General features: G+C 47.8%; 10 protein-coding genes across 10 annotated transcripts; 8 read left to right on the top strand and 2 right to left on the bottom strand.

The window, feature by feature from the left end:
* Nucleotides 1-2,184: 2,184 nt before the first annotated feature.
* On the top strand, nucleotides 2,185-3,036 carry ARB_05020 (uncharacterized protein; the record flags this gene model as incomplete). Its single annotated transcript, XM_003016682.1, has 1 exon — nucleotides 2,185-3,036. The coding sequence occupies one exon, from the start codon at nucleotides 2,185-2,187 to the stop codon at nucleotides 3,034-3,036; it is 852 nt and encodes a 283-aa protein (XP_003016728.1).
* A 1,946-nt stretch (nucleotides 3,037-4,982) lies between these two features.
* On the bottom strand, nucleotides 4,983-5,123 carry ARB_05019 (uncharacterized protein; the record flags this gene model as incomplete). Its single annotated transcript, XM_003016681.1, has 1 exon — nucleotides 4,983-5,123. The coding sequence occupies one exon, from the start codon at nucleotides 5,121-5,123 to the stop codon at nucleotides 4,983-4,985; it is 141 nt and encodes a 46-aa protein (XP_003016727.1).
* A 125-nt stretch (nucleotides 5,124-5,248) lies between these two features.
* Nucleotides 5,249-6,616, top strand: ARB_05018 (uncharacterized protein; the record flags this gene model as incomplete). Its single annotated transcript, XM_003016680.1, has 1 exon — nucleotides 5,249-6,616. One exon carries the CDS (start codon nucleotides 5,249-5,251, stop codon nucleotides 6,614-6,616), a length of 1,368 nt encoding a protein of 455 aa, XP_003016726.1.
* Nucleotides 6,617-10,307: 3,691 nt separating this feature from the next.
* On the top strand, nucleotides 10,308-12,385 carry ARB_05017 (uncharacterized protein; the record flags this gene model as incomplete). The annotated part of the gene is made up of 5 exons (XM_003016679.1): nucleotides 10,308-10,925; nucleotides 10,975-11,138; nucleotides 11,318-11,412; nucleotides 11,513-11,960; nucleotides 12,148-12,385. 5 exons carry the CDS (start codon nucleotides 10,308-10,310, stop codon nucleotides 12,383-12,385), a joined length of 1,563 nt encoding a protein of 520 aa, XP_003016725.1.
* A 3,128-nt stretch (nucleotides 12,386-15,513) lies between these two features.
* ARB_05016 (uncharacterized protein) lies at nucleotides 15,514-16,360 on the top strand (the record flags this gene model as incomplete). The annotated part of the gene is made up of 4 exons (XM_003016678.1): nucleotides 15,514-15,599; nucleotides 15,755-15,962; nucleotides 15,986-16,045; nucleotides 16,217-16,360. The coding sequence occupies 4 exons, from the start codon at nucleotides 15,514-15,516 to the stop codon at nucleotides 16,358-16,360; spliced, it is 498 nt and encodes a 165-aa protein (XP_003016724.1).
* A 571-nt stretch (nucleotides 16,361-16,931) lies between these two features.
* On the bottom strand, nucleotides 16,932-17,039 carry ARB_05015 (uncharacterized protein; the record flags this gene model as incomplete). Its single annotated transcript, XM_003016677.1, has 1 exon — nucleotides 16,932-17,039. One exon carries the CDS (start codon nucleotides 17,037-17,039, stop codon nucleotides 16,932-16,934), a length of 108 nt encoding a protein of 35 aa, XP_003016723.1.
* A 105-nt stretch (nucleotides 17,040-17,144) lies between these two features.
* On the top strand, nucleotides 17,145-18,293 carry ARB_05014 (uncharacterized protein; the record flags this gene model as incomplete). The annotated part of the gene is made up of 3 exons (XM_003016676.1): nucleotides 17,145-17,164; nucleotides 17,228-17,888; nucleotides 17,973-18,293. 3 exons carry the CDS (start codon nucleotides 17,145-17,147, stop codon nucleotides 18,291-18,293), a joined length of 1,002 nt encoding a protein of 333 aa, XP_003016722.1.
* A 1,066-nt stretch (nucleotides 18,294-19,359) lies between these two features.
* Nucleotides 19,360-22,074, top strand: ARB_05013 (uncharacterized protein; the record flags this gene model as incomplete). The annotated part of the gene is made up of 1 exon (XM_003016675.1): nucleotides 19,360-22,074. The coding sequence occupies one exon, from the start codon at nucleotides 19,360-19,362 to the stop codon at nucleotides 22,072-22,074; it is 2,715 nt and encodes a 904-aa protein (XP_003016721.1).
* A 763-nt stretch (nucleotides 22,075-22,837) lies between these two features.
* Nucleotides 22,838-23,434, top strand: ARB_05012 (ER membrane protein (Pkr1), putative; the record flags this gene model as incomplete). The annotated part of the gene is made up of 1 exon (XM_003016674.1): nucleotides 22,838-23,434. One exon carries the CDS (start codon nucleotides 22,838-22,840, stop codon nucleotides 23,432-23,434), a length of 597 nt encoding a protein of 198 aa, XP_003016720.1.
* A 686-nt stretch (nucleotides 23,435-24,120) lies between these two features.
* Nucleotides 24,121-26,917, top strand: ARB_05011 (uncharacterized protein; the record flags this gene model as incomplete). The annotated part of the gene is made up of 2 exons (XM_003016673.1): nucleotides 24,121-24,624; nucleotides 24,686-26,917. 2 exons carry the CDS (start codon nucleotides 24,121-24,123, stop codon nucleotides 26,915-26,917), a joined length of 2,736 nt encoding a protein of 911 aa, XP_003016719.1.
* Between the last annotated feature and the right edge of the window lie 72 nt (nucleotides 26,918-26,989).

Here is a 26,989-nt window from a genome sequence, read left to right as displayed (position 1 = left end):
CTGACAGCCAAGGGACCCTGTCTTGATGTGATCCATATGTACATACCAGTTGATAGATATGAGCTGAACCGTTGTCTCTTGCCGTCGCCGATGGGCTCCGGGACAAAACACCCATGGTCCAGATCAAAACGTCCAAGATATATTGAACGGCTCAGAAATACGAAGTAAATTGCTGGTTTTATTATCAGCTTGAATCCAATACTCCTAAAACGAGCAAAAAAGTCAAAGCAAATAGGACTGATTCGCGCTTCGTTATCTAAGTTGCCGTTTTTCATGCAAGGCAGCCTGGCCCGGCCTAAGCACTATGTGGTATGTGTGGTCGACTGCCCAAACGAGCAGTATGTTGGCAGCAGTTGGCCGAGTTATGCCCGTAATAGTGATCAAAAAGAGTTCAAGAATCTAGGTACAAAAAAAAAGGAATTCGGCGATGTTGGGAAATGCCGAACTCTCGGCTGTTTGTCCACAGGAAATTGCCAAGCTGCAAAGGAATGGTGATCTTGCTCCGACATCCAAACCGTATGGTAACGACCCTGGGCGGTAGTTCCCGTTCGTTGTTTGTTGAGCATTTCTCTAGCTTTGAAAACTACAGGATGGCACAACGAACGTCAACGTAGACAGTCTTCTTATTCCCCTTCCTCCCAGGCTGCCGGAACCAACAAACGTCCGACTCAACCATTCTGGTCAGATTCCGGTCATATTTACCCTTTAAATGGCAGACTGGACACGTCTTCTCCGCGGCCAGTATAGGACCTCCAGCATCAAAGGGCAGGATGCCTTTGGTTTTGAAAACTTTGCATTTAGAAAATCCGGGGTCTTTGGCGCACGGTTGACCGATAACTATCCAACGGTGGTTGCAGTTTGGGGACTTGAAATAAACCGTTCGACACATGTCTCGGCGTTATAGGAACCAGTTCTTCCAGAGAGGGTTGTGACTACTGCAAGGCGATATCCTGTCGGACCTGGACGGATCCTAAAACGATGTTTCTTTTCCTGGTAAGCGAGAGCAGCCTTCGTGTTGTATCGTCTAGCATCGTCGGGCATACGGTTCGAGGGCCCAAGCATTCCCTGGACAGATGAACGGACGGGCGGACAAGGGTAGCGGAATACACTTGGAGCCTGGGAGGCCATGTCTAAAAGACTTTATATAAGTATAATTTATTCCGTCAAGCAACCGTTGAGGCATCTCATTCACACCTCTTCGAGTCTAGTTTTAGCAACAGGGTCAGCGTGAACAAGGCGACCTCCGGGTGCCTCGCCCTGTTGGGAGGGTGTCATTGAACATTTGCATTTACTAATGCGGGTAATCATGAATCGCCTTTATTGCTATCCCCGTCTCCCTTTCTGATTGTCTGCATAAGCTCGTATAGTTGACCAAGTTGCTGATCTGTTTGAGGCAGTCATCATCAGCTACCAGGTAACATTTACACTCGAAGTAGTATGGATAATTTACCGCTCATTTTGTCAATCTTCGCCTTATCGAGCTTTCCATCTGCCCACGAATCGCCTTCAAGCTGCTGAGCGTAGAGTTGCCACTCTGTCAAAAACCCGATCTATAATAGGTGGTTAGTGAATTGTTCCAATCCCCTTGTAGCTGATCGGAATAATCCGGCGGACAAGGGCGCCATCTTACAATGTGGATGGGATTTTCCACATTTCGATGGGCTCGGAATTCGCTCTTCACGTACGAATCCCCCAGAAACCGCAAATCAGTAGGAAGTTTTTTCCGGTGAGCTCGTAGTATGCGTCGATATAGCGGGATGGGAGGTAGCAGAGCCATTGGCGTTTGTCTTAGTGCCGAACCAGAGGAAATTGACGAAGAACTCGCCAAACGAAGCGGCAGGGAGGGCCTCATGGTCGTTTGCCCTTGTAGCTGTCCAGATGAACGATCAAGCGCGTTTCTTCTGTTGATGTTGAAGCTGTTGAAGCTGTTGAAGTTGAAGGAGTTTTGCTTCCTTTTTCCGCTCTCGTTAAAATAAAAAACATGCCAAGACTTGTCACATGGTTGATTTTTGATCTGATAAGACAAAAGAGTTTTAATTCCAAATATTATTGAGGACCAAAGATGATGTTTGACGTTGACAGGACATCGCCAGATGATAATGAATAAAGAGATGTTGGACATATTGGCCGCTGCTATATGCTAGAATAAAGAGAATAATAGTCGGCCACAGAGTTAGCTTAGGGATGTTGCCCACTCCGTCGACCTCGCATGTGGCCTTCGACACAATCTACGAACCAGCAGAAGACAGTTATCTCTTCCTTGATACCCTATCTGACATCGATGAGTCCATATGGCTCTCTGAAAGATTTAGCCCGGGAGCATCTGACCAGGGAAGTGGTCCTCTTCCAACCAGTACCACGTCTCCATCGCCAGTTGTCGTTGAAGTTGGGACAGGCTCCGGAGTGATCCTCGGATTTCTTGCTGCAAACTGCAAGGCAATTCTAGGAAGATCCGACATACTAACAATAGGCACTGATGTGAATCGAAAAGCGTGCAGTGCAACTCGACAGACTGTCAAAGTTGCCATCGCAGACAATTACTCGGTGGAAAATTTCAGAGCTACGCCAGCAAACAAGGAGAAAACGAATGCAGAGGCGCCAAAACCAGTTCAACCCCTTGCTGTGATTACAGGGGATCTCTGCTCTCCATTGCGCCCTGGTATGGTTGATATCCTCTTATTCAACCCTCCATATGTACCAACTCCAGAGCTCCCACATCTCCCTTCGTCGTCAGAGGTCACCTCTAGTGCAAGCGGGATGTCCAAATTTGAAATTGAATCTTATTTTTTATCTCTCACTTATGCTGGAGGTGAACATGGAATGGAAATTACGGACCGGTTGTTGGATTCAATTCCTCATGTTTTGAACCCTGAGCGTGGGGTAGCCTACGTCTTGTTATGTGCGCAGAATAAACCCCAAGAAGTCATGGACCGGATTAATGGGTGGGGAGACGGCTGGAAGACAGAGATAGCTGGTAGAAGTGGTACGAAGGCTGGATGGGAGCGACTAGTTATCATCAGGATATGGAGGAATTGACGCCAGATATAAAAAAAAGTATCCGGCGACCAGGGTCTTGAAAATCGCTGTATATCGCAATGAATATACTTAATGTGAATAGATCAGTTGGATGTTCTTCAATGTTACTTCAGATCATTGGATGCTATACATTAAATTAGGCCTCTGGTTGTAGTTGAAATGAATCCTCGATCATCCCCCCAAGTGAAAGAGGGTCCCAATCTGTAGGTAGCGGCCCAGGTATTAGGGAAGAAGACTATATAGGTCTCTGGTTCTCATGCCATTTCCCTTTTTCATGAAACCGTACAAGCTTATGTTTGAGATATTCCTGCCGTCTCTCCTTGCCATCACTGGGCATATTTTTTTGCAGCAGAACGCCAAAACCTGGATTAACAGCATTACAAAGTCAACACGCCCCAACAGACACTTAGAATCCACGGCCCCGGCCACGCCCTCTACCGCCTCCTCGTCCACCTCGTCCTCTGGGGCCACCTCTGCCACCGCCGCGCCCACCGCGGTCACTTTCCTTTCGTGCCTTGTTCTTCGGTTTAGGTTGGTCATCGACAAGTAGGGTATCAAGAGGGAGACTGTCGGGTAGGATGTAATATCTTATGGTGGAACCGCGTATGTTTATCGAATCGAGGGAGATGGGGTCACGGCCCTTGGGGGTCATCTTGACAGTGCGCAGCGCGGTATTCATTTGCGGGGAGACAGAAGCTATTGTCCCATGGAGGATGGTTCCTACGGGTAAAAGCTGTTAGACTAATTGAGACATTCCCACGCAGTTGAGTTTTAATCCGTATTTAACGCAGTGTGCGCCTCGATCTCCGTGGTATTGAGAAATCGCAAAGCTCGCTCTGGGGCGTCTGTCCATCAGCGGTACACATCGCTTGACCACTCACCATTCTTTAGTTCAATTGTAACGGTCTCATTTGCACATTTCATAAGAAACCTATACGCATAGATAAATCATTAGCTTCGGTCTCAAAGAGCTTCGAGTCCTATAATCCTGGCCCAAGCCAGTCGCGCACACATACCTGACAAGCTTCATCTTGAAAATATAAAATTAGCAGCTGGCACGTGTACACAAGTTGAGAAGGGGACCACAGTTTTGGCAAAAATATGGCAAAATAATGAGAATCCCTAATATAGCCAGAGATATTGAGTCTGCAGAGTTGATGATTTGGTCTGTTGATATCTTTATTTGACTGACTGAAGCTTCAAAAAGATCTTATCAGTCACGTGACCTGATGGGAGCTGATGCTGATTGGGCCAAGATTATCACTGATCAGGCAAGTTCCAACTTCACCTCTTCTTCTTCTATTGCTTCTTCCTTGCTATAATTACAAGAGATACCCCTAGAGACTTGGAAGAATTCTCTGTTTAATATGCTAAAGATGCAATGTAATACCTATAGAACAAGAGGTCATGGCCTTTATGTATTATACCAAAATGTACGATGACTTACAGTATAAATCGATATATCTATACTGTATTTTGAGAACTATACTATGAAAAAATAGTATAGATCAAGGATGCTCTTGGACCATATCCCCTAATACCCCTTTAATGTTATCTTACTACTTATTCAAAGCCTTATTCAATTCCGAGTATTTAACCTAAGGTGATTCTGCGCTTTTGGTAAATAGAGATACAACTCTTTATTAAACATTGCATTAACTGGCTGTCTACTAGCGTGGGCTTACTAGCGCGAACTCCTTTTCGCACAGTCAATTTTAATAGATATAAAGTCTGGATGGTGTGTCTTTTGCACAAAATTACTACACTACAAGACTCCCAGTGTGTGCTCACTCTTTTGGCTCAGTTGTTTTGATATTTTATGTTTCCTCTAACAAGAGGAATCTAAAGAAGAATATATATGTTAAGCTTATACTATAAGGTAATACTTTCACTTCTCCTGTTATCTATATCCCAGACTCCAAGTCACTGTTTGGTTAATCCAAGCGTCATGACTTCAATATTTGGCGACTAAGCATGAAAATTATCACACGATGCGATGTGAGGAAATCTGTCTTCATGTCCTCTTCTCCTTTCTTCTTCTTCTTCTTCTTCTTTCCTGTTCTTCTTTCTCTCCTATACCAGACCATCTTCCTCTGTTTTACCTCGACAGATTGTGCCTCGATTACGTTCTTCAAGTACTTGTTCTCACACAGCCGTTGCCCGTTCCCTTCTCCTTCATCTATTTTGCGTGCGAACACTCCGGTCTTCAATCATGAGTGATATTGACTTCATTCCAGCCACTATATCAGGTGTCACCTCGACTCTGGGGGCCCTGGGTCTTTCTGTTGATACCCCAGAGTCGAGGTTCGAGCTGCTTGCAGCGGAGCTGCTCAGCCAAATATTCGATTATTTGGGCACAGACGATATCAGCAATGTCCGCCTAACTTGTCGGGTATTCGCCAACGCTTGCATTCGATACCTGCCCAGAAAGTGTGCAGTTAGCTGCACCAAGGCCAGTCTTGAGAGGATCGAGTATATTGCCTCACCCCCACTCATCTCTCAACGCATCCAGTCTCTTACGGTAGACTGCAGCCAATTTTGGACCCTCGTTCACGGACGACCAAACCAATCATGGGATTATATACCTGCGGTTGGCCCTGAAGAATTTCCGTGGTGTGAAGCATACAAGAGGATATGGGAAGAGCAGAGACAGATTAAACAAACTGGAAAAGACAACGATATCATTTCCCGGGCTATTCCACATTTTAAGAATCTAAAATCTGTCCGCCTCTGCATGGGCCGATTCAGCGAAGATGGACGTTTGCACCGGGAAACTTACAACTCGGCGTTGGAACACTTCAGCTTTTCCTATGATAGCCCTGTTTCTTGCAGCATTCTTCAGTATCTAATGGTCATGGAACCTTTGCGTGATGCGGGAATCAAGGTGGAATCTCTCGAGTTACTCGATGTTTCTTATGGGATATTCTACCCTATCAGCCAGATAATAGGGGGAATGGAGGCTAATTTCGAGCATCTTACCAACTTGTCCATTCGCGTTCAAGTTCACCCTGACAAAGTGATGAACTCTGCAGAAGGGAAACCAGAGCTTGGACGGGTTCTATCTTACGGCGTGCTGGCAGGATACCTTGAAGCAGCTACACGCTTACGTTCCTTGTCACTCTCATCCAAGGATGACCATGGAGGGAGAATGATGGTTTCCGACAACGCATTCTCTTCGAATATCACTTGGGAGCATTTGCATACACTCACACTCGATAACGTCTGGATCGCAGAGGATATACTAGTTGGTTTAGCTACCCGCCACAGCAAGACGCTGAAGAACTTGACGCTGCACAACATTATTCTCTGCGGTTCGTGGTTCACTGCCTTTCCCGCCATTCGTGAGATTTCTTCTCTTGAAAAGGCAGTTGTTTATGGGTGGATTGGAAATCCAGTGGGTGAATACGCCCGGCGTGAACACTGGAGACTTGGTGTCTATCCCGATAGAGAGTTCGACACACCTTGGGGAGACGACGCAAGAGAGCACAGGCTTGGACTCCAGGTTGCATCGTTCCTGTGCAGAGACCCAGGGGTGATTGCACTGCCGTTGAATTATTCAAACATGACTAGGCACTTTTGAGGAAATGCAGAAAGCAGGAGCATGAGCCGTCAACTTTTTGCTGTCGATCAGTTCCCTGCATTTCAATGTTAATTCACCGAGACAAGATTTGATCCCTGCGAATATGCCAAATATACACATACACGTTGTGTTTACCAGGAGTCGGAGATAAGCCCTGCTCAATGCATGCTGCCACGATGGAGGAGGGCAACCTTGTTGCTCAACCGTCTTACTTGAAAGCTCCAATGGTCCTATCAGCATTGAAAGTACCCTAGACGTGGAAAAAAAGGGAAGATAAAAGCCACGGAAAAAAAAAAAAAAATTTGAGATCGCCATAAGAATTTGTCATGCCCACAGGAGACCAGTCAGAGCCTAAGAGCCTCCAACTTGACAAATACCCCATGCATTATTCGTATCCGTGCCAGTTAGCCTGTTCAGGTGTATGTATGTCAAGACTCATTCGAACCTAAATAAGAACAAAAGAAAAGGATTGAAGACTCCTATCACATCCTCGCGAGCCGTTCATCAAAAGCTTAAGAGAGGGTTAATAATAAGACCATCAGTAATCACTTTATTACCGACCAGCCGCTTAATTTTACCATCTGCTAGCCTTACCGTGGTAACACAGCCTTCCCATGTCCTGTTAGTGTCTCCAAACCCATCAATCAAGTTCCTATCCGGCCGGCGGATAGAAGGGAGGGCCCCCCCGATAGCGCATGGTTTAACCCCATATAGCCTCCTGAAAGCATGGCCAGGGGTGAGTGCGACCCTGAGCCAGGCGGAGCCCTGGTCGATTCCTGGGCTGTGACTCGTTGCACTCCAGCAGTCCACTGGGACGGTCCAGGAGATTAACTTGCAACAACTATACATGCATGTGTGAGCTGTGACTGGGTTGTCGCACAGAGGAGCTGGTACATAACTGCTTGGTCGCATGGCGTGCACATCCATCCCCCCTTTTGCATTGACGAACCTGTAATTTGGCTATATGGAACTCCGTCTGGAGTAAACAAAACTGGCTTATCCAGAAAATACTCCATACTTTCCTCAACACATATGAGTCTGGGAGAATCTGTGGAGCGCACTCCGCAGCCCATTCTGCTCCACACTAGTTACTCATCCATTCAGATACTATGGCCAGTAGTGTTTTCGCATGGGCTTGTGTGGATGAAAGCCGAGGGTTATTCCACCTCCTGAAAATGATTAGTAGCAAAATAACAAAACTATACTTAACTACGACATAAGAAGTAATAGACACAAGAGTTCTCGGGGAGGAAAACGGACATGTTCGGAAATGGGCTCCAGGTGGGCGTCCGAGATGGTGGTCGACTGTAGCTCTGCATCACTCGGCTTCGGAGGCTAAGGAAACAAAATGAGCAGCCCATCCGGAGTTAGAGCAGATCAGATCTCCGAGGCAAGAGCATGTGGTGGGTGGACCGAGTTGGCGGTTAAGCAGCTTCTGTTGACCGTGGGGTGAAGTTGAAGAGTGGACGGGACGGACGAAGCAAATAATACGAGCCCAAGGGGGCCAAAAGAAAAGCATGCTTTAGTTCTAGATCTGGCACCTGGTCGACAGCGTGCATGCTTTCGAAAGTTGGAGCAGAAATAAGAAAATCTCCCACCAAAATATGAAAAATTAATGACGAGGAGGCCTGGAAAGAGCTGTCATGGCTAAACCTGAAAGGGATAACGCTGGGCGTTGCCGTCTATCCAGATTGATGCCAGGGCGGGTGGAGGAGACATGGGGAGGGCATGGGGGAGTCTCCAGGAGATGGGGAAATAACTGGCCAGGGAGTTTAAGACAGGCAGTCTTCCAGAACCACGCGTGAGGATACAGCTTTACTGCCTTAATACAGGAACTATTGGCTGGCTCCCTGGGCAGTCAAGCAGAAGGAGGGATGGGAGGGTGAGGATTATCTGCATCATTATTATTCCATGAAGAACAGATCACCCTTGGCAGGAGAGAAAGAGGCATGACGAACAACCACAAGACACGAAACAGCCGCCGAGACAATGGCGTTCGTATTCCTGCGTACAGCCCTCTGAGCCCTCTGAGGAGATCGAGGACGACGTCGTACCACCCTCACGCAGAGTGTAAGTAAGTCGAGTCGGGAGCCAACTACTGGTTCAGCGTGTCGATATCCCCATGCAGGCAGAGTGGGAGAAACACAGCACCTTGAGCCATGCGCAAGCGGCTTGGTTTGCTCTCTGCGTAGATCGTGCTCCAGGGGTAGCATCGTCGTAGTATCTAGGCTGGTTCATGATTCAGTGGCCCCCCCTCCCGTCTCCAGAGTGAATCGACAGGCAGTGCACCATCTCAGCCTGCTTAACTCCATCCTCGGGCCGTTAATCGAGGTTTCTGTGTGAGACGGCAGCACGGCGAATCGGGGTTCCGGGGCTGCGAACGATCGTCGCGCTGGGTCGAACTTCAGGCTGCAGCGGCTGATGCTACCCTTTTCTTGCGTCGCTCTCTCTCTCTCTGTAGTTACTAGTAGTTGTTTCGCGTGTTTCTTGTGTTTGTTTCTTCTGCCGCTCTCGTTGGCTCTGCTCGTTGGATGTTTTGTTTTTTTTGTTTTTTTGTTGTTGTTTTTTTTTTTTTTTTTTGAGTTTCGTCCGTCTTCTCCGCCGTGATGACATAATACAGGTTATATAAGGAATTACTAAGGTATACTAGTCCGTTTTTGGCATTTGTAGAAACAAGGTTGATGACATAAGCAGAAAAGCACGGAGCAGGGGCCAAGCTTTTAGGTGGGTCCCGTGATCTTTACCCTTTCAGGAAGGGGCAAGGTCCACCTTTTATCTGGACTTTATTATATTCTATTTTCAACTTCAATGACGAACGGCAGCAACAACAGCACCGGCCACGAGACAGACAAGAGACAGGAAAAGGGACAGCGAGGAGGCAGAGATACATGCAGGCCGCAGAGATGAGACAGCGGGTCGGTGATCGTCGTCCAGGCTGAGCGTCGGCAGCCTTTCTCGACTGACTATGGGAGCATCGATGCGCCTAGCAAAACCTACCCCTTACCAGCTCAGCAGCAAACCAGTCGATGATATCGAGTATTATTGCTCTCCGGCCATCATGTTGGCCCGATATCAGATTACTCATTACCGCTCTACGATCACCTGCAGCCAATGGCGAGAGGGGACAGACCTGCCCAGCGACACCTGGGCTGCTGGAGGGGGGGTTGTTCAGCCTGGCCCCTTGGCCCCTTTCCTACAGGCTTCTATTCGCACTCTTTAACTGATCTCCACAAGAGCGGCAGAGGAGAGAGAGAGAGAGAAGAGCGGGGGGAGGAAAGCAAAAAAGAAGCAACATTATAGGGCTGAGAAAAAGGAAACCAAGGATGAATGCAACATGCAATCATCGCACCTAAAGCCGGAGTGCTGGTGTTATTTTTCACCGCCTGGCGGAAACACATATATACATCCTGAGAGAATAGGGTTTTGACTTCCGGTCGACTACTTGCTGCTAGTCTCATGCGGCTGTGCTCTGTCTCAACCCAAATAACATGCATGCCTGCTCGAAAAGGCGAAGGATTGCCCAAGAGCCACATGGGACCCCTGGCCGGACTAGGGTCGTTTAATCGTTTAGCAGGCCGTCGTGGCCGTTCAGGTTCATCGCCCAGGCTCCCGGTCACCCTCTCTGCTAGTCGCTATCGTGCAGGTTGCTCATCTCGGGCACTCGACAACCGCTGGGACTGCGTTAATCTTGATGTTGTACTCTATTTTATTTTTTATTTTTTTCCTCCCTATTCTTTTCCTCCTCAATATCCCAAACCTTCCTCCCCATTATTCCTCGCAACCCTTTCCCTTCGGCCGTTTTTGTAATAATTTGGAATGTTTTTTGAAAATATATTTAACGGAAAAAGCAAAACAGGGCAACGAAGGGGAGAGCAAACTGGTTGGTAACTTGACCAGGCGTATACATACATATATCTTCTCAACCCTCTCTTCAACTTACATATATGAACTAAATCGACAACTAAAACAACAACTCGCTCCGAAACAGCCAGCCCAGTCCAGCATTCAATCGATATTATTCATACATATATATATTTATATATACGCCTCTCGCGTACATATACAATCATTCACCGGCCAACAAAGAGTACTTCAGTGCAATCTCATCTATATACCTGCTCCTCATGCTTCAGTACAGCAGCAGACCGCACACTCCAGGCACTCGCCGAAGACGAACGAGGAGCTCATGCGCAGACTCAGGCTTGCTCCCATCACCGTCTCCGTCGCCTTCACCTTCACCGTCAACACCGCCAGACAGCTCGTACCGGCCAGACTCGTTCCCCATGGCCGTGCAAAATTGCGAAGCCTTGTTAGGCATAGCCATCCACAATTTGTCATCCACTCCTGACTTTCTCCAGGACTCTACTGGTGCCATGCAGATGCAGGCATCCTCTCCATGCCCATCGTCTCAGCCTTTCGAAATAGGCCTCTCTCTTCGGGGGGTTACTACTCCCTCCTCCCCAAACTCCTCAACCTCATCCACCTCTCTCGGCCATCACTCCGACGCCGCTGAGGCATATAAGTATGACGCTCACTCCCACGCCAATACTTGTGCTAGTGCACACGGGCAATCTTCAGGGTTAGTTGCATTCATAACAATTCATTTATATATTTGGCCTTGAACTGCAACCATCATATAACCAAAGAGACTCTTCTTTTACATTCCAACTGACCTCTTATCATCTTACGTCAATCATACAGGCCTTTCGTCTGCCAGGTGTCGCCTCCCACGCCCTTGTCCGACTTCATGCACGAGTCTCAGCCCATTTCTGTACTAGGTTATCCCAACATGTTCGGTATGTTCGGACTGCGGTTTTAACATTTAAACCAGCAGCCTTTCCCTCCCTCCCCATCTCGTACCCAAGTTCCCACCCCCCCCTTCTAACAATCTCACAGTCCCCGACTACAACGTTGACGGTGCTTCTGCTTTCGATTCTCTTCAATTCAGCAACGTAGACACCCCAGTCACTGTTAGCACAGCTTCATTATCAATGTCTCCACCACTTGGCAATATACCATCCCGTCCATCTAGTGTTTCGGACTCCTTTGGCATCTACGATCAACCACAGCATCACCACCAGCAGCATCCCTCTTCAACTATGCAGTTCAGCAGAGATCAATGGAACATGGCTCTCCCCATTCCACGCTCGAACGTATACCCGGACCAACAGAAGCTGAGCAGGGCCATGCCAGATCACTGTCCCGGAAGCAACAGGCAGTCCATGTCGTCTGCACATGGTTACTCAGACCTCTCGAAACCCCTAGACATGCACCTCCAAAATCTCGATGGCTCAATACCCACCTCCCAGGCCCAGTATGGCCTCTCCGCAACCTCATACCCACAGTATGTGATACCGTCCAACTCCCAACATATGTCTTGGGAACCCCTAGTTGCTAACATTTCTTAGAGCACCTTATTATACACCTGTCCCTTCACTACCAACCACCCCCCCATCAACAAGCTCTCCAACTTTCTCGCGCCCTCATGCGCAGGCACCTTCCCACTCCCACCACCGAACGCCGTCCTCCAGCTCCCCGTCTCCAACAGCTCTAAGCGAAGCTGACCTTCGCTCCAAACCTCAATGTTGGGACCATGGATGCAACGGACGATCGTTTTCAACTTTCAGCAACCTGCTGCGCCATCAGAGAGAAAAGGCTGGTCTTTCCGTTAAAGCCGAATGCCCGTACTGTGGAGCTGCCTTCACTAGGTCGACCGCACGCAACGGACACCTTGAGCGAGGCCGATGCAAAGCCATGAGGGAGGAATGATTCGCTTCACCCATGCTACGATAACGACTCTGCTCTCTTTCTTCACACTTTAACGAAAATCTAATGTCCAAAAAAGCGCCCCTTGAGACCTGCCTTACTTTCTCACCTTTGCATCAGGATTACACTTTACACGGTCCCGAGTCGTCCAGACATGGGGGTGGGAGGTCCATTGTTGTTGCCTGCCCACTGCGTCCATGATTTAATGTTTCAGCCTAGCGTTCACGTACACCCAACATACTTAGGCGAGGAAAGAGCAAAAAAGAGCGCAAGAGCCCCATCTTCCGGCCTCCGATTCACTCCGGAACAGCATTTTCCCTTTTTATGCTGAGATACTCGGAAAGACACGAATGCATCTTCCGATCCATGACATAAAAATGGGGCGAGCCGTTTTCTCAGCCCTCGCTGAGTTCAGCTCATGGCGAGCTCAGTGGTTTCTCTTTTCTTTTTCTTTTGTTTTTTTATTTCTTCCCCCTTGACTTGCAGGGTTATGGGTTAGACAGGGATTGGTTGTCAGCGGGGGAGGTTCTCTCTTAAGGTCCCTTTTCCCCCTTCTGTCTGGAGTATCTTTTTTCCCCACTTCTCAACGTATATACTATATTATCTTTTCTTACGCTTTCTTTTGTTTGTTTTTATTTTATTTTTTTTTTCCCCTCTTTCTACAGAAATGGATGGGAAGCAGTTTACTGGGAGTATTGGCGACTGGCAGACTGGCAGGAGTTTATGAATGTGTGCATTAACATGTCTTGTATATGGTTGTTGATACTTCTTCTTTTTCTTCCATAGAAAGCGAGCGACCCTTTTTTTTAACTTTTCGTCTTAACTTTCCCGATGTCAATCTTATTTCTAATTTTAAACCTTTTTTTTTTTGTTGCATGCATAAAGCGAGATGCACGTGACTTAACTCCGGGCCCCGTGACTTTTCCTTTTTGCGACAACTTTTATCAAGCATCGACATCATCATCGACAGTCAGTATAATAATAATAATAACAAGAGCACGAAGAACTGTACGGAGTAGTGGAGGTCGAGTAGTTAAAGCGAAAAAAAGGGCGCGTCATCTGTCCCATGCGCTGCTTGGTGACTTTCTTGCTGCTTGCAGCTCATCACCTCCAGCTCCTGCATAATCCCTGCCAGCCAGCTCACAGAATGTGTCAGTGAGCGGCTAAAACCTCCACCGCTTATCTCCTAACTCCAAGCTGAGAATCTAGTGCAAAAGTGCGAGATCTGAGCGGTGACCGGATGAGCAGCGGTGCATAAGTCCGCTCTCTGCAGAGGGCCACATGAAACCTGCAGCATTTCTAGTACGGCTGAATAGCGTTCATCGCTGCATATATTTCCCGCTTAGGATACAGCCCTCAACACTAATAACCCATACCTCGCAGCATTCCAGTCCATCCGGTCTAGTCAAGCTTGGTCGTTGTGCAACAGTCGCTGGCTCATAACCCCGAGGCCGAAGTTCCGAGCGAGCGGCCCCCGAAGTGAGGCTTGAGCCACGATTCTCGCATCATCTGGCTCGTAGCACCCTTGGCCCCCAATTTATGATACAAGAGAGTATGACCCATGTCGTTAAGTGGCCAGGGCTGTTGACTTGGATTTGAAAAGCCAGATTGCGAACCTAGCCTGGCCCTTTACCTTTAGAGATGGAGGAGGAGAGCGCTTGGGTAATTCGGCAGCCGGGAAATTTCGCTCTGGGAAGTCCCATAACTACACAGTGTAGTAATACCACCACATTTACTCCGTGACTAGAGCGACAACAGCACCAACACTCGCGCTGTCGTTTTATTATTGGCACTTTGGCATTCACCCACCTATCTCCATGTAACTGACCCTTTCACTTGTCATTTAGTCGAACGTACATGCATGCATGGGCTGCGTGGCTGCCAGGGTCCGCCGGCCACGCGCGGTCAGGCTGCATATCAACTCATGATATTAGTTATACGTTTTTGGTCGACGGCCTCTGGGAAACCAACAAGCCTTTTGGGTCATCTAGAAACGGAAAGGCGCATATAAATGGGCAACAAACTCTCCCCCTTCCAGGTCTGTGGGAGTGCCACGTTCGGCCAGCAACGAAAGGGCCCCCAAGTTTGAGAAAGATGAAACATACTCCAGCCCTCTCCTGTGCAGGTTCAGTGCAGCCTTTCCATCTTAATGGTCAACTACGGCCCCATTTCATCTATAATATTCTTATTTTCTGCTGGATTCCCCCCATGGTCCTTGTCATGCCATGCCACTTCCATGAACCCATTGATATCAACAGACGAATTAGCTTCGTTTCGTCCGCCATTCGACGGAGCGGGTTCCTTTGACACGTGGACGGCGTGGCTCCCACGTTTGTACCCCCCTACCCTTGTCCTTGTCATTTGTCCTTGCAGCAAGGCTATGAGGAGGACTCTCTTTGCGGTATCAAAACATCATTCGTCAACTCACTCCGTCAGAGCACTTAAGACAAGGAAAATCTTTAGCAAGCGGCCCAGTTTAGAATACTTAAGCATCCTTTCTATTGCCGGCAAATCCATCCTCCATCATATAAAATTACTCCAGAACGCACATGGAACCTCCACTTCCTTCCTCCCGAATAGCCTACCACAGAAGTACACACCTCCTTGCCCGGTTCAGAATAATACACTTTCCGCATTCTCTATGGAGGGCCTTGGGATTTTACGTTTCTGCAGATATTCTAACTCCCCACCCTCCCTTGGGCCTTTTTGTTTTAGGGGGGGATGCAACTCATGAGGTTCAGATGTGTTACTTCTCTTTCCCCATGTCGATCGGATGGAGCCTGATGCTGAGATAAAATTCATACCCAGAATAAAGCCAAATACCCACGACCCAGCCGATGGGCCCAAATCGACATGGGCCTCAGGACAAACCCTTTCTGGTAAAGTCCTGATCATGGATCCCGAATTCCTAGGGTGATATCTTCTTAACAAATAAATTATTCCCGGGAGTTGAGGCTCGGGTGTAGATCCTGGTGGACGCCACGAGGCCGCTTTGCATGCAGGATTTGAAAGCCGGATATTTTGACTTTTAATCTGGAGCACGTATATTTGGTAAGTTATTATAATAGTGATAAATGATGCTAGTTAATTCTAGTTTGTTACTGATAGTCGTCTAATCGATCTCGCGTGTGATGATTGCTTATAAATGTTCTAGGTATTTTTCACTGGAAAGTAAGGACGGAGTATTTCATGCAAGCCAACCTTTACAAAAATACGTGTACGTGGAATGCTTTAGCTTTCGTTTCATATATTAATTTCCTTCATTTGCAGTTTTACTTGATGAGTTAATCATAGCATCTATTTCACGCCCTTGATGTAGATTAGAAATAATAATATCCAGATGGTCTGACAGCACCTCCTTGCTTACCATAGAGAAGAGTGCCTTGTTTTCCATGCAGAGATTCCCCCAGACCGTCGTCGACAAATAGTCGAAGGCCTTTCTCTCTCGCCATATGTTATATACCCTGAAACACCAAAACCAGATAACAAGCAGCCTGATAACAAAACCGACAAAAAGCTTGACGACAAGACCGCCACCATGGATATCCAGACAAGATTGCGAACTAAGTTCAGGAGAGATGTAAGTTGTTGTAGCAGGTCTAGACGCTGGACTTGACTTTGGGCATATCTCTCTCTTCCTCAGCGCCATATACCACTTCCAATGTAAGTACCACGTACTCTATTACCACGTCTACGCTCTTTCATGACCCCCGTGGACGCATGATCGCATACCTAACTTAATAACCCTATTGATCAGATATTAAAAACGGCAACTAAAAATATTGCTGCCGTAACAGCCAATGATCCCAGTCCAACTGCCTCCGCCCACATCAGAAGGCAAAAATGGCCGCAAGACGCGCTGAAAAGCACAGACAGGCTAAGGAGCAGAAGAAGAAGCAGGAGAGAGAGGTAGAAGTAGTTGTTATCAGATGGTGTATCGTCGGGGCTGGGCCTCCTGCTTACTATGACGATATCTGATATTCCATTACCGAGAGTACAGATGGCACATGGCAGGGAAAAGGGGCTGGACTACCACTTTGCTCTACCATCGTTGGAAAATTGGGTGGAAAAGGATGTCTGGCCGCCCTCAGAGTACTGCTACAGATACCCCGGAATCTGGCGACCGTACTCTGATACTGATAACATGATATCCTGACACCCGTACTATAATGTTATTATAGTAATATCACTGTTAGCCGTAGATTCCCCTAGTGAATATATCTCAAACAGAGTGATAGAGACGCCATGCTCCATGAGCATTTCGAACGAGCCTCATATACTACCTATATCCCGTCCACACGGCTCTCGTCCTGATGCTGCTACTGCTGCTACTGCGCGAAGGTCAATGGGCACAGGATATCAGATATTGGTGCTTCTTCTCCTCTTGCCATCCATTACCTCTGGCCTTTCGTCTTAACCCTTGAAATTAGCCGCGGATGTTGCGCTTAGCACTACCTAAACGCGGGGCTTTCCCAAAAGGGACAAAGCAAGCATCGTGATCAGACGCGCGCATAACCCCGTGTCCTCCTCGTCCCTCTTCTTCCTTCACTTATTCTTCCTTCACTTCGTCCTCTTCTTCCTCTTCCTCCTCTTCCTCTTCCTCTTCCTCTTCATCTTCATCTTCCCTCCTTACGTTCCTCAGTGTTTCTGTTACCATCACACTGATCGATTTCTCAAGCTTATAGCTCTCCTCCCAGATCAAGACACTGCATTCAATACGCCTCCCCGACAATCTCCTATCCATCCAGTTAACCCTTTCAAGATGGATCTAGGAGTAACCGCGTTCGTTTCTGCCCATTTCCCTTAAACGCTATTTTCCACCTCTAATACTCTTCCCTTCTCTAGTGCCGACCGCCAGTTGTTAAGGAAGTGGGTGGACTCTCAAGAAGTAGCCAAATACCTTGATTTAGCATATAACGGAAACCAAGACGCAAGAATAAAATTGCAACGCTACTATGATAAGTTTGCTAAGCTTTTCTATGCTCCAAAGGGTACGCCTGGTCCTCCTAGAGTATCTGGAGCCTGGAACAGCTTCGTGCGTTCGTTTCTTGAGGTTTGGAAACGGGTCCTTTTCATCTTCTTCCTTATGGCATTTAGCATTTGCTCTTCCCTGCCGAGGAAGCCCGCTATTGACCTGTATGACAAGCATAATAGCTGGACGGCTTATTTCCTTGTGAGTGAGGGTTTAGGATGGTTGGGGTTAGTGTACCAGCTTACTATGCTTTCCTTCCCCCGGTGCAGCTATGACTGGATCAAGGTTCCAATGTATCTGTTTGCAATCATCACCCTGGTTTCAGAGTGTGTTGCATTTGGGTATTTGGGAAGCGTTGAACCCAACAGAGGCTATTACCAGGACTCGTTGGTGTCTAAATGCATCAGTGAAGGTGGCATCCACATTCACAATCTGAGGCTACTTGTTCAGGGCATGCTAAAGATCCCTGATATTGCAGGTCCCTCTCCTTCCCGTTTACTTTCTCTCACTCATCACAGTATCACACTTCAAAATGTAAGTACTATGTACTCTATAACCCTGTCAATGCTCTTTATAGCCCCATAAGACGTATTATCGCAAATCTAACTTGGTTCATAGATACGATACTATTTTTCTAAACAAGGAACAGCCATGAACCGATTCAAAAAGAAGGCGGCGGCGGCGGCAGCTACAGTAGAAAAGGAGAAAGCCGCCAGTAAATGGGCGGAGGCCGCCGCGGCATGGGCGGTGACCCTGCGCGGCGAGCCGAGTGACCCCAGCGCCGCCCCCCAACACCACCAACGCTGCCGACGCCCGCGGCCACACCGAGAGGGCAAACTTAAGGCCAGGAGGGCAGAGAAACGTAGGAAGGCAAGGGAAAAGGAGAAGGAGGAGGGGAAGGAGAAGGGGAAGGAGAAGGAGAAGGAGAGGCCAGAGTAGGAGGTCATGGAGGAGGAGAAGAATGAGGGAATGGATATCCCCACCAGACAAAAATAACAAGGCAGTTTAAGCAATGCAATAAATAATTTGCAGAAGTCGCGCTCTCTCTCTCTCCGAGCCTCTTTCTACTCTGTACTCCTTTCTTATTTACGGTTTCTCTTACCTCTACTACTATAAGGTAGTAAGAAGTGAAATAGGAGTAGCAGGAGCGTCAAATAAGAGAGAGGTAGACAGAGAAGGGTATCAAAGCCAAGGGAGGGAAAAGAGGTTGTTCATATGGGAATAAATGACCGTATTGTGCTCACTGGTCCTTCCTGGCTATGATTATCATTCATTATCATCATCATCATCTACGTCGGTATTTTATTTTCGAGTCTTTGGGTCGACCTCACTGTCTATTTTTAGGCTTATCACGTGATGTAATTCGGGCAGGAATAATAAAATTACGAAAGTTAATTATTAAGCAAATGTTTCAATGCAAATACTACAAACATACCGTATGGGGCTGTGACTAACCGTCGAGTCGAACTCTCGCAACATCGCAAGAAGTACGGGGTACCAACGTCAACCGCAACACCAAACACCAAACATCAACGTCAATTTGATATTTAGCAGCTAGAGCAGCGATAATAACATCACCCTTGTCATTGTATCTTCACGATGACCTCCTCTTTTTGAGCAAGCCGCCAGGAGCCAGCCGTACTCATCCGAATACCTGCTCCAGTTTGCCTCTCCTTTATCAAAGCGATTTCCTCGATTTTGGGACATACAGCTTTTACAAGATATCTGTTCACTTCAAAATGGTCAAATTACTCTATCGAACCTTACGACTCTACTATTTCCATGCTAGCACACGGTACCTCGGGTTATTACACTGCTACTCGAGGAACATACGAACAGGAGCGAACTGCTGAATGACCATCTGTCTACGGGCATCACCACACTTCCTGACCATCACAAAGGGATAGTAAGAAGAATAAGAAGAGACACGAAGAAGCGAGCGCGCGGTACAAGTTACATCCCAAAAGGGCATATCTCCATTTAAATAGGGTGGACACCGGTGCCTATGGCGTCGATATTTACATTCGATCCCGACCTTCCCCGGGTTTCATCTCCATGGTCCAGCTCTGGAGCAACAACGCCACGCCATCAAAAGGGTGGCCAGAATAGTTCCTGTGGGCCAAGCCCCATTGACACGAGTGACCCCGGATTTCTCGAAGCGTGTGGCATCAAGAAACTGGAACCAGAGCCTCAAGATGGGCCTACAGAGTATAAACTACATTTACTCTTACGCCCTAGGCGGCCTTTCGTTTCGCTGTCTTCGGGGGCTCAGGTCTCAGGCTCACATCATTCAAAATTTCATGGCAACAGTGTTGCGGAAAGGGATGTTTCTGAGTCCCCTGAGCCGGCTTCACGAGGTGCACAGTCATCCTCAAATTCACCAAGACAGGCTCGACTATGTCAGCTTACCACCCAGTTGCTGTGGAGGCTGCAGCAGTCCTCACCATTTCATTCGTCCTCCACTGCCAATCTAGTGCTCCCTGCCCTTCCGGAGGCAACCGAGTCTCTAAATGTACCTAGTACGTTATCCCCGCTACTGCCGGGGCTGGAGGAGAGTCAGGGAGCGTTATATGAAATTGGCGTCACCGATGACGGCACCTTTGCGGGTTTAGCGGAAGATGAACTGGATGAGAGTCTTGTCAACCTTCAAGCTATGGCTGCAAGCTTGGGCTGTCGAGTTGAGGTCCTTCGCCGTGTTGCAGTTGGGTACTGTGAATGGGTGGAGAAAGACGGCTTGTCTACCCGAACCGAGAAACTTTGGGTAGCGGAGGCCTTGGTCAGCCCTGATTTGAAGCAGTGTCGCTCTCAGGTATTAACAGGTGACCCGTCGGGGCGTTGGAAAGAAAATGGTGGCAGGTCGTCTATGACACAGCAGCCAGTTTTGACTGAACAACTTAATGTGGCAATTGCAGGGGCATCAGGATCTGGAAAATCCTCTCTTCTTGGAATACTATCTACCTCTGCACTCGATAATGGGCGTGGGAAAAGCAGGCTAAGCCTTCTTCGACACCGACATGAGATTGCATCTGGTGTCACAAGCTCCATTGCACAGGAGATGATCGGGTATCCAGCTCCAGTAAATGATGACAAACAGGTAACTGCCTCCTCGGATGTCATAAATTATGCATCTGGAAACATAAATTCATGGGATGACATTCATGTTTCTGCACGTGGTGGTGGACGTGTTGTCTTCCTGTCAGACCTTCCTGGGTCTCTGAGGTATGTAAAGTCGGCGCTCAGAGGACTAATGAGCCTCAAGCCGCATTACGTGCTTCTCTGTGTCCCTGCAAACAACCCTGAGGACCCTGGGTCCATTATACCACCTGAAGTAGGCATGTCACTGGCCTACCTTGAGTTATGCGTTAAGCTAGAAATTCCTGTTGTCGTGGTTGTAACCAAGCTCGACAGCGCAACCAGGTCCAGCATTCGACAGACTCTAGCTCAGGTACTTTCTGCCATTAAGTCAGCCGGCCGTAAGCCTGTGATGCTTCCTGTTCCTGGAGAAGTCAACGAACAAGACTTAGACCTTAGCAATATCTCTCCAGGTGACCGCAAGGACGCTAATGCTGCTATTAACTCCATGGGTGGTGACTGTTTAGATGACATTCCGATTATTATTACCAGTGCAGTCACGGGCGCTGGCGTCGGGAAATTGCACGCCTTATTACAGACGCTCCGCATGCCTACTCCAGAGAAAATCTCACCCCCTGTTAAGAAGTCCAATGAAGACGACGATGAACAGCCGAAGTCTCTTTTTGATATAAGTGAAGTGTTTGAGATGCCACTTTTCAAAGTATACTCTCTTTCGAGTGAGGGACAGCGGCAAAATGATCGAGGCATAGTTCTTTGTGGCCGTGTTCGCCGTGGGGCTATATCTATTGGAGACCGTCTCGTTGTAGGACCAATAATCCCAGAGTGTCGTTCTCATGAACCAACCCATACACCACCACGAGCCAAAGCAGCATATAGCAAGTCACTTCCTGATTCTCTGCCTTCTTCTCGTTTTCGGAAGTTTACTGGAGACAGTCTTGAAGCACAGTCTCAAACACATGCAGTTTGGAAACAAGTCCGGGTTGTTAGTGTACGTAACCTGAGACTTCCCGTCAAAGCTCTCTTTGAACATCAAATTGGCACCATCGGAGTTGACTTTGTTGACTCTTCACTTTCAACGTCGCTCGGACGAATGCGTAAGGGCATGGTGCTTGCGGATTTTAACTGTGGGTATCTATCAAACTCACTGCTTTCTTCGCAGCGACTTTCTACCTCCGCACCGCCCTTTCATTCTGGTTTCATTGCTCGATTCCATGCATCCGACTTCTCAGCGTCTCCTCCTGTTCTGGTTTCAGGAAGCACCTCGGTGGTATACATCGAAAGTATTCGGGCTGCTGCCCGAGTAATACTGGTCGAACAGACACGACCGCATATTTCCCCTTCCCATGGGATTGAACCAGAAATTTTCATGCTTGACGCTGCTGACCACCATAATACTGAACGTTGCCATGGGGATGATGAGATCAGCGTTACTTTCTCTCTCACAACCTCAGTCGAGTGGCTTGAGGTGGGATCGCTTGTGCTTGCAGTTCCAGGTACAGGCGTAGGAGTGATAGCCACTCCTCCGTCCTCTTCCTCATGCCTACCATCGATGGCCCGGTCTGGCCTACCTAGCGCTCCTGGCCTCAACGGCCTCGTTGGCAGAATATGCGAAGTCCTCCATGTTTGATATATTGCCTATCTGGCCTCTTGCTGCCTCCCTTACGCCCGTATGTTTGACTGCTGCCTGTTCGTGCTGATACCCCTTCACATCCATAACATGTGTTATGGAAAACACGTCTCTAAGAGCTGTTTGATATTGGCGTGCTTTTCTTTATATACTCTTTCGGCTTTCTTCTCTGCTCTTATTTCATCCGTCTGTTGTTATTGATTATCTACAAGCCGCAACAATCAAGTAACTATATTCACCAAGTGACGTATACAGTAGGCCAGGGCCACATACACATATGCCCCGGCGCAGTCCGTCTTGTAATTCTGTCTGCCTGGCATCAAGAGTACAGCTTGTTCACTTCGGCTGTGACGTCGCTGGCGCCCGCGAGTCTTTATATAAGCGGTTAGAGTGGGGAACGCAACGCTTACTATTTAAATCCCTTAAGTTATCCGCCGCCGCAGCAAAAAGGAAAAACGTCCAACTCGCATTAAACAAATGACTTGGTCTTCCGTGAGGTCACAGGAACGCAGCAGCTACCAACTTCCCAAGGGCACATTCATATATCATCCGGCCTGGATAAAGCACCTGTGTGAGTTTGTTAAAAGGACGAGGCGGAGTCCCGGCCTGACGGTTGCGGATATCTCATAGCCTGACTGAAGCCCGCCTCGACTCTACAACCTCTGCGCGCGCCGAAAGCTTCGACCAGCAATATCCAGATAATATACTACAAGCTCCTTGCGATACGTTTGAGATACATAAGCGGACGTCCGCGCGAGCCCTCATGGCGGAGTTTTTCCAAGAGCTGTTCTCCAGCATCTTCACCCCCGGAGCAACGCCCACCCTCCTCCTCGCTACTAATGCTACCTTCGCCGCTCTCCAAGTCGTCTTCTTCGTTCTCCTCGTGGCTACCTACAGCATTCACTTCCTCATCCTCTCCTGCATCAGTGGCGCATTATGGTACTCGATAAATTGGTTTGCGGACGAGGTGAAGGCGGAGAATGAACGGCAGAAGAAGCTCGCAGAGGGCAAGGAGAAAGATGATAGGGGATCTTCGACAGATCTCAGCAGTTTACGTGTGAGGAAGGAGGCCTCGCCTGTCGCCCGTTTATCAGGAGCGATGTCCGATTCAGCTGAGAGCGGAACTGAGACGGAGAGCATACGTGCTGGTCATATTGGAACCCCTAAAGTATCAGGCGCCTCTCCGTTGAGCGGTGGTGCTACTGCGAGGCGGACTACACCCTCTGCGTCGGGCGTACAGGTGACGCTGACGCCAGAGAGCAGTATGGACGAGCTCACGCTACGAAAGCCATCTGGGGATAGCTCTGGATACATCAGTACCGACAGCGAATGGGAAAAGGTTGACGATAAAGATCGATAAACCATTTCTGACGAACATGTTCACGAGGTAATATTGATGTCTTTTCTTTGATTTTTCCTTAAGTGAAGTAGATCGAGAGGTTTCATTTTTGGATCGTCTCCTCCCCACGTTCATTCATACCTTACACGCTATGTATGTCCGGATATCTTGGGTATATCAGATACAACCTCCTACTTTACCACAACTCATACAATATGTTTTACAATATACCCAGACTGGATTGTACTGTCCCTAATATTCCATGTCTTCCCCTGCACGACTATGGTGTTAGCTGTTGCTTGCATTCAATATTGATGCTTGACCTGGTTACTTTTGCCTGCTTAGCCTCTGTGGCCATATATAGAGACAGAGGTAGCCATAATACACAGCTCGCTACTCTGGATAACCAAGTATTCCCTGAACGGTTGAAGAAGTCATCAAGAAGGTGATCGTCAGCCTCGACGGTCTCTATGATAGCTTTCAACGCGCTTGTCGCGTCTTAAAATAGCCGCTTATCGCTCGGTCCGCGCGATAAGTACCACGTGACCGTGTTTATTGATAAGGAAGTCGCCAAAAAGCGTAGAAGAAACAACAAAACGAACAACGAACAAAACCGACGTTGAACGCATTTCACGGTGGTGGAGGGGATGAATCGTGAATCTATACCACTAGAACTGAAGCATTCCTTAAATTCACCGACGTGAGCCATGTTCCAGCACGTTCCATCTTCCATTGGCCAAAAACGTGTTTTCGACTCTGTCTTCCCGCCGTCCTTGCTCAGCGGCATATCTCCCGCCCCAGATGTCACACGGGTCCTAGGATACGCACCTTCAGGCGCGCTATTTGGCAGTACACAACTATCTTCTGATTTGGAAATTGCTTCGTCAACCTCGGAGGAACCAGAACCAGAACAAGTTACATGGGACCGGTCATGGCATATGGCAACAGCCTTCCTTGCTATCCCAGATAAGCGATTTAATATCAGTAATGACGGTAATTGTGATGACCACATAGGAGATAGGGTGCTGCTAAAACGATGGGCCCGAGATCCACCTACAACGAAAACACGGGATAGCCTATATTATATAGGTGCCGACGCATCCCAGGGAAAAGAGCTGAGGAAAGAACTGAAAGAATGTGATCTCAAACTGTGGTACATAAATGAAACTCGTCGACACTTTTTAACTAATTTTAAAGATTCTCTTATTCATGTAGGTTTACAGATGCCCTACCTCTCATTACCACGTTCTGGCTGACTGCTGACCGTTGTAGATTTTACAAAGCACCGAGAAGAAGCATGTCCTGACCCGGCTAATCCGCTATCTCCGCCTTATTCAGAATATTTATTATAGCCCCTTTTTAAAATATATACTACCGCTATCAGACCCAATGGCGAGGGATACGGGTTTTGCGGCTCTTCGTGAGAGTATACATGCAGTCACCACGTTTTCACTTCCCCGTTCATTTTTCGATATCCTTGCCACGGAACTCAGTACTGCGTGTTCTACAATTCTCGGAACAAAGAATAGGGGTGAAAGACTCAGTGCTACAGGTACGGACGGTGATGAGATGGATGTCGACCCAAAGTCTCGCATGTGCTATAGTAGCTGGAGAAAACAACCTCCTGGTGATAGAAATTCTTTGGTCTCGGAAAGGGAGATACCTGGAGCCATTGACGCAAGACTGGGTCTGATCCGCGTACTAGAAGGACTTCAGGAAGTTGGTTTGGGCGGTCAAAAATGCCAGACTATATTTGCCAATGTGATGAACAATATGATAACAGAGTTTGTAATAAATTCATACTCTGGGCTATGGGATACTCCGTCTTTTGCCATCGAACACTTACGTCTGTGGATTGGGAAGATCTTTGGGAGGCTAGTCCTTCAAGTTCTTCAATGTTTGAAACAAGGTGGGCACAGCGTGTCACGAGGTGAGGAAAGCATTGATGCTACGTTGACAGATATCCACAAATGGCAAGAGATTGCTGTTACTCGACTCGCTGCATTACGGATAAGCGAACTGTTCGATATAGTCGTTGAATGGGACGCAAGTAGCGGAGCGATCGAAGATCTGAAGAGCTATACCACCAACCCAATGACGCGCCTTTACCTTTCGAGTATGTTCAATACTTCTATTTTTCAACGACTTCTTCACCCAGGTGCCTCCACCGTCGAAATATTGCAGCTCTATATTTCTATCATCAGGGCACTTACTCAGCTAGATCCAAGAGGAGTGTTGTTAGATAGGGTGGCGCGGCCTATACGCAGGTATCTACGGGAACGCGATGATACAGTCAAGGTCATAGTGAATGGGCTATTGGCTGATGTGAGTGAGACAAAAGATCAGGAGAACACGGATCCAAATACCCTGGTGGAACTAGCAATTGAATTAACAAGTGCACGCCAAGCGTCCTTGCGTAATGATTCTGGAGAGCTTGACTGGGATGATATGAACTGGGTCCCTGACCCTATTGATGCTGTGGTTGACTATAAGAGGTCAAAACAGTCCGACGTTATAGGAAGCATGATAACTCTCTTTGAATCCAAGGAAGTCTTTGTAAAGGAACTTCAGGAAACGTTGTGTGGCAGGTTGTTAAGCAAGAGCGGATCATTCGATCAAGAGGTTTCCGTATTGGAGCTGCTGAAGGTTCGCTTCGGTGAATCAGCACTCCAAGCTTGCGAAGTTATGCTCCGTGATGCGCTTGACTCCAAGAGGATTGACACCGTTATCCGAACGGATAAAGGCCTTGACCAGGGCCCCACAGCCGGTATTCATGCTAAAATTCTATCCCGCCTGTATTGGCCTGAGCTCCAGGAACATGAGTTTAAAATTCCCGCCGAAATTATTGCACTGCAGGAAAAGTATTCTGCAGGTTTCGAGTCTCTGAAGCCTTCCCGAAAATTAACTTGGCTGAATAGCTTAGGAACAGCTACTGTTGAACTTGACCTTGAAGACCGTGTATTCAAGGACGAGGTGACAACATGGCAGGCTGCTGTAATATATTCATTCCAATCAGATGAGAATGCCACAGTGTCAAAGACAGTCAACGATCTATCTAATGAGCTTGACATGCCTGCATCTCTTGTTCGCAGCTCCTGCTTATTCTGGCTTAGCAAGCGCATTCTCATCCAACAACAGCCTGACACCTTTACTGTCCTTGAAACACTACCTGATGATGAAGATCCTGAGGCCTCATCTCAGAACCAAGCACAAACTCAGCCCAACTCCGACGCTAATGCTGCTGCTGCCGCCGCCGCCGTCGCGGCAAAAGAAGCGGCAGAAGCCGCAACCATGGCGAAAATGGATCTGTACTGGCAATTCATTAAGGGTATGCTTACGAACCAAGGAGCCATGCCTCTACAGCGTATCATCATGATGTTAAAAATAGCTGTTCCCGGGGGATTCCCATTTAGCAGTGAGGAGCTTAAACAGTTTATGGGAAAGATGGTTTCAAATGGGGAGCTTGAGATGGTCAGCGGTGGAAATTACAAGATTGTATCATAGACATCATTCATTGGTATGGCATAACTAACAACATTTGTATGTAACGGCGAAATCACTGCCAAAACCGTCAAT

The sequence above is a fragment of the Trichophyton benhamiae genome (assembly GCF_000151125.1).
Source record: "Trichophyton benhamiae CBS 112371 chromosome Unknown contig01989.5, whole genome shotgun sequence".
In the NCBI taxonomy this organism is placed as follows: Eukaryota; Fungi; Ascomycota; class Eurotiomycetes; order Onygenales; family Arthrodermataceae; genus Trichophyton; species Trichophyton benhamiae.
Note: the sequence above shows the minus strand (reverse complement) of the source record. Positions and strands in the feature narration are given on the sequence as shown.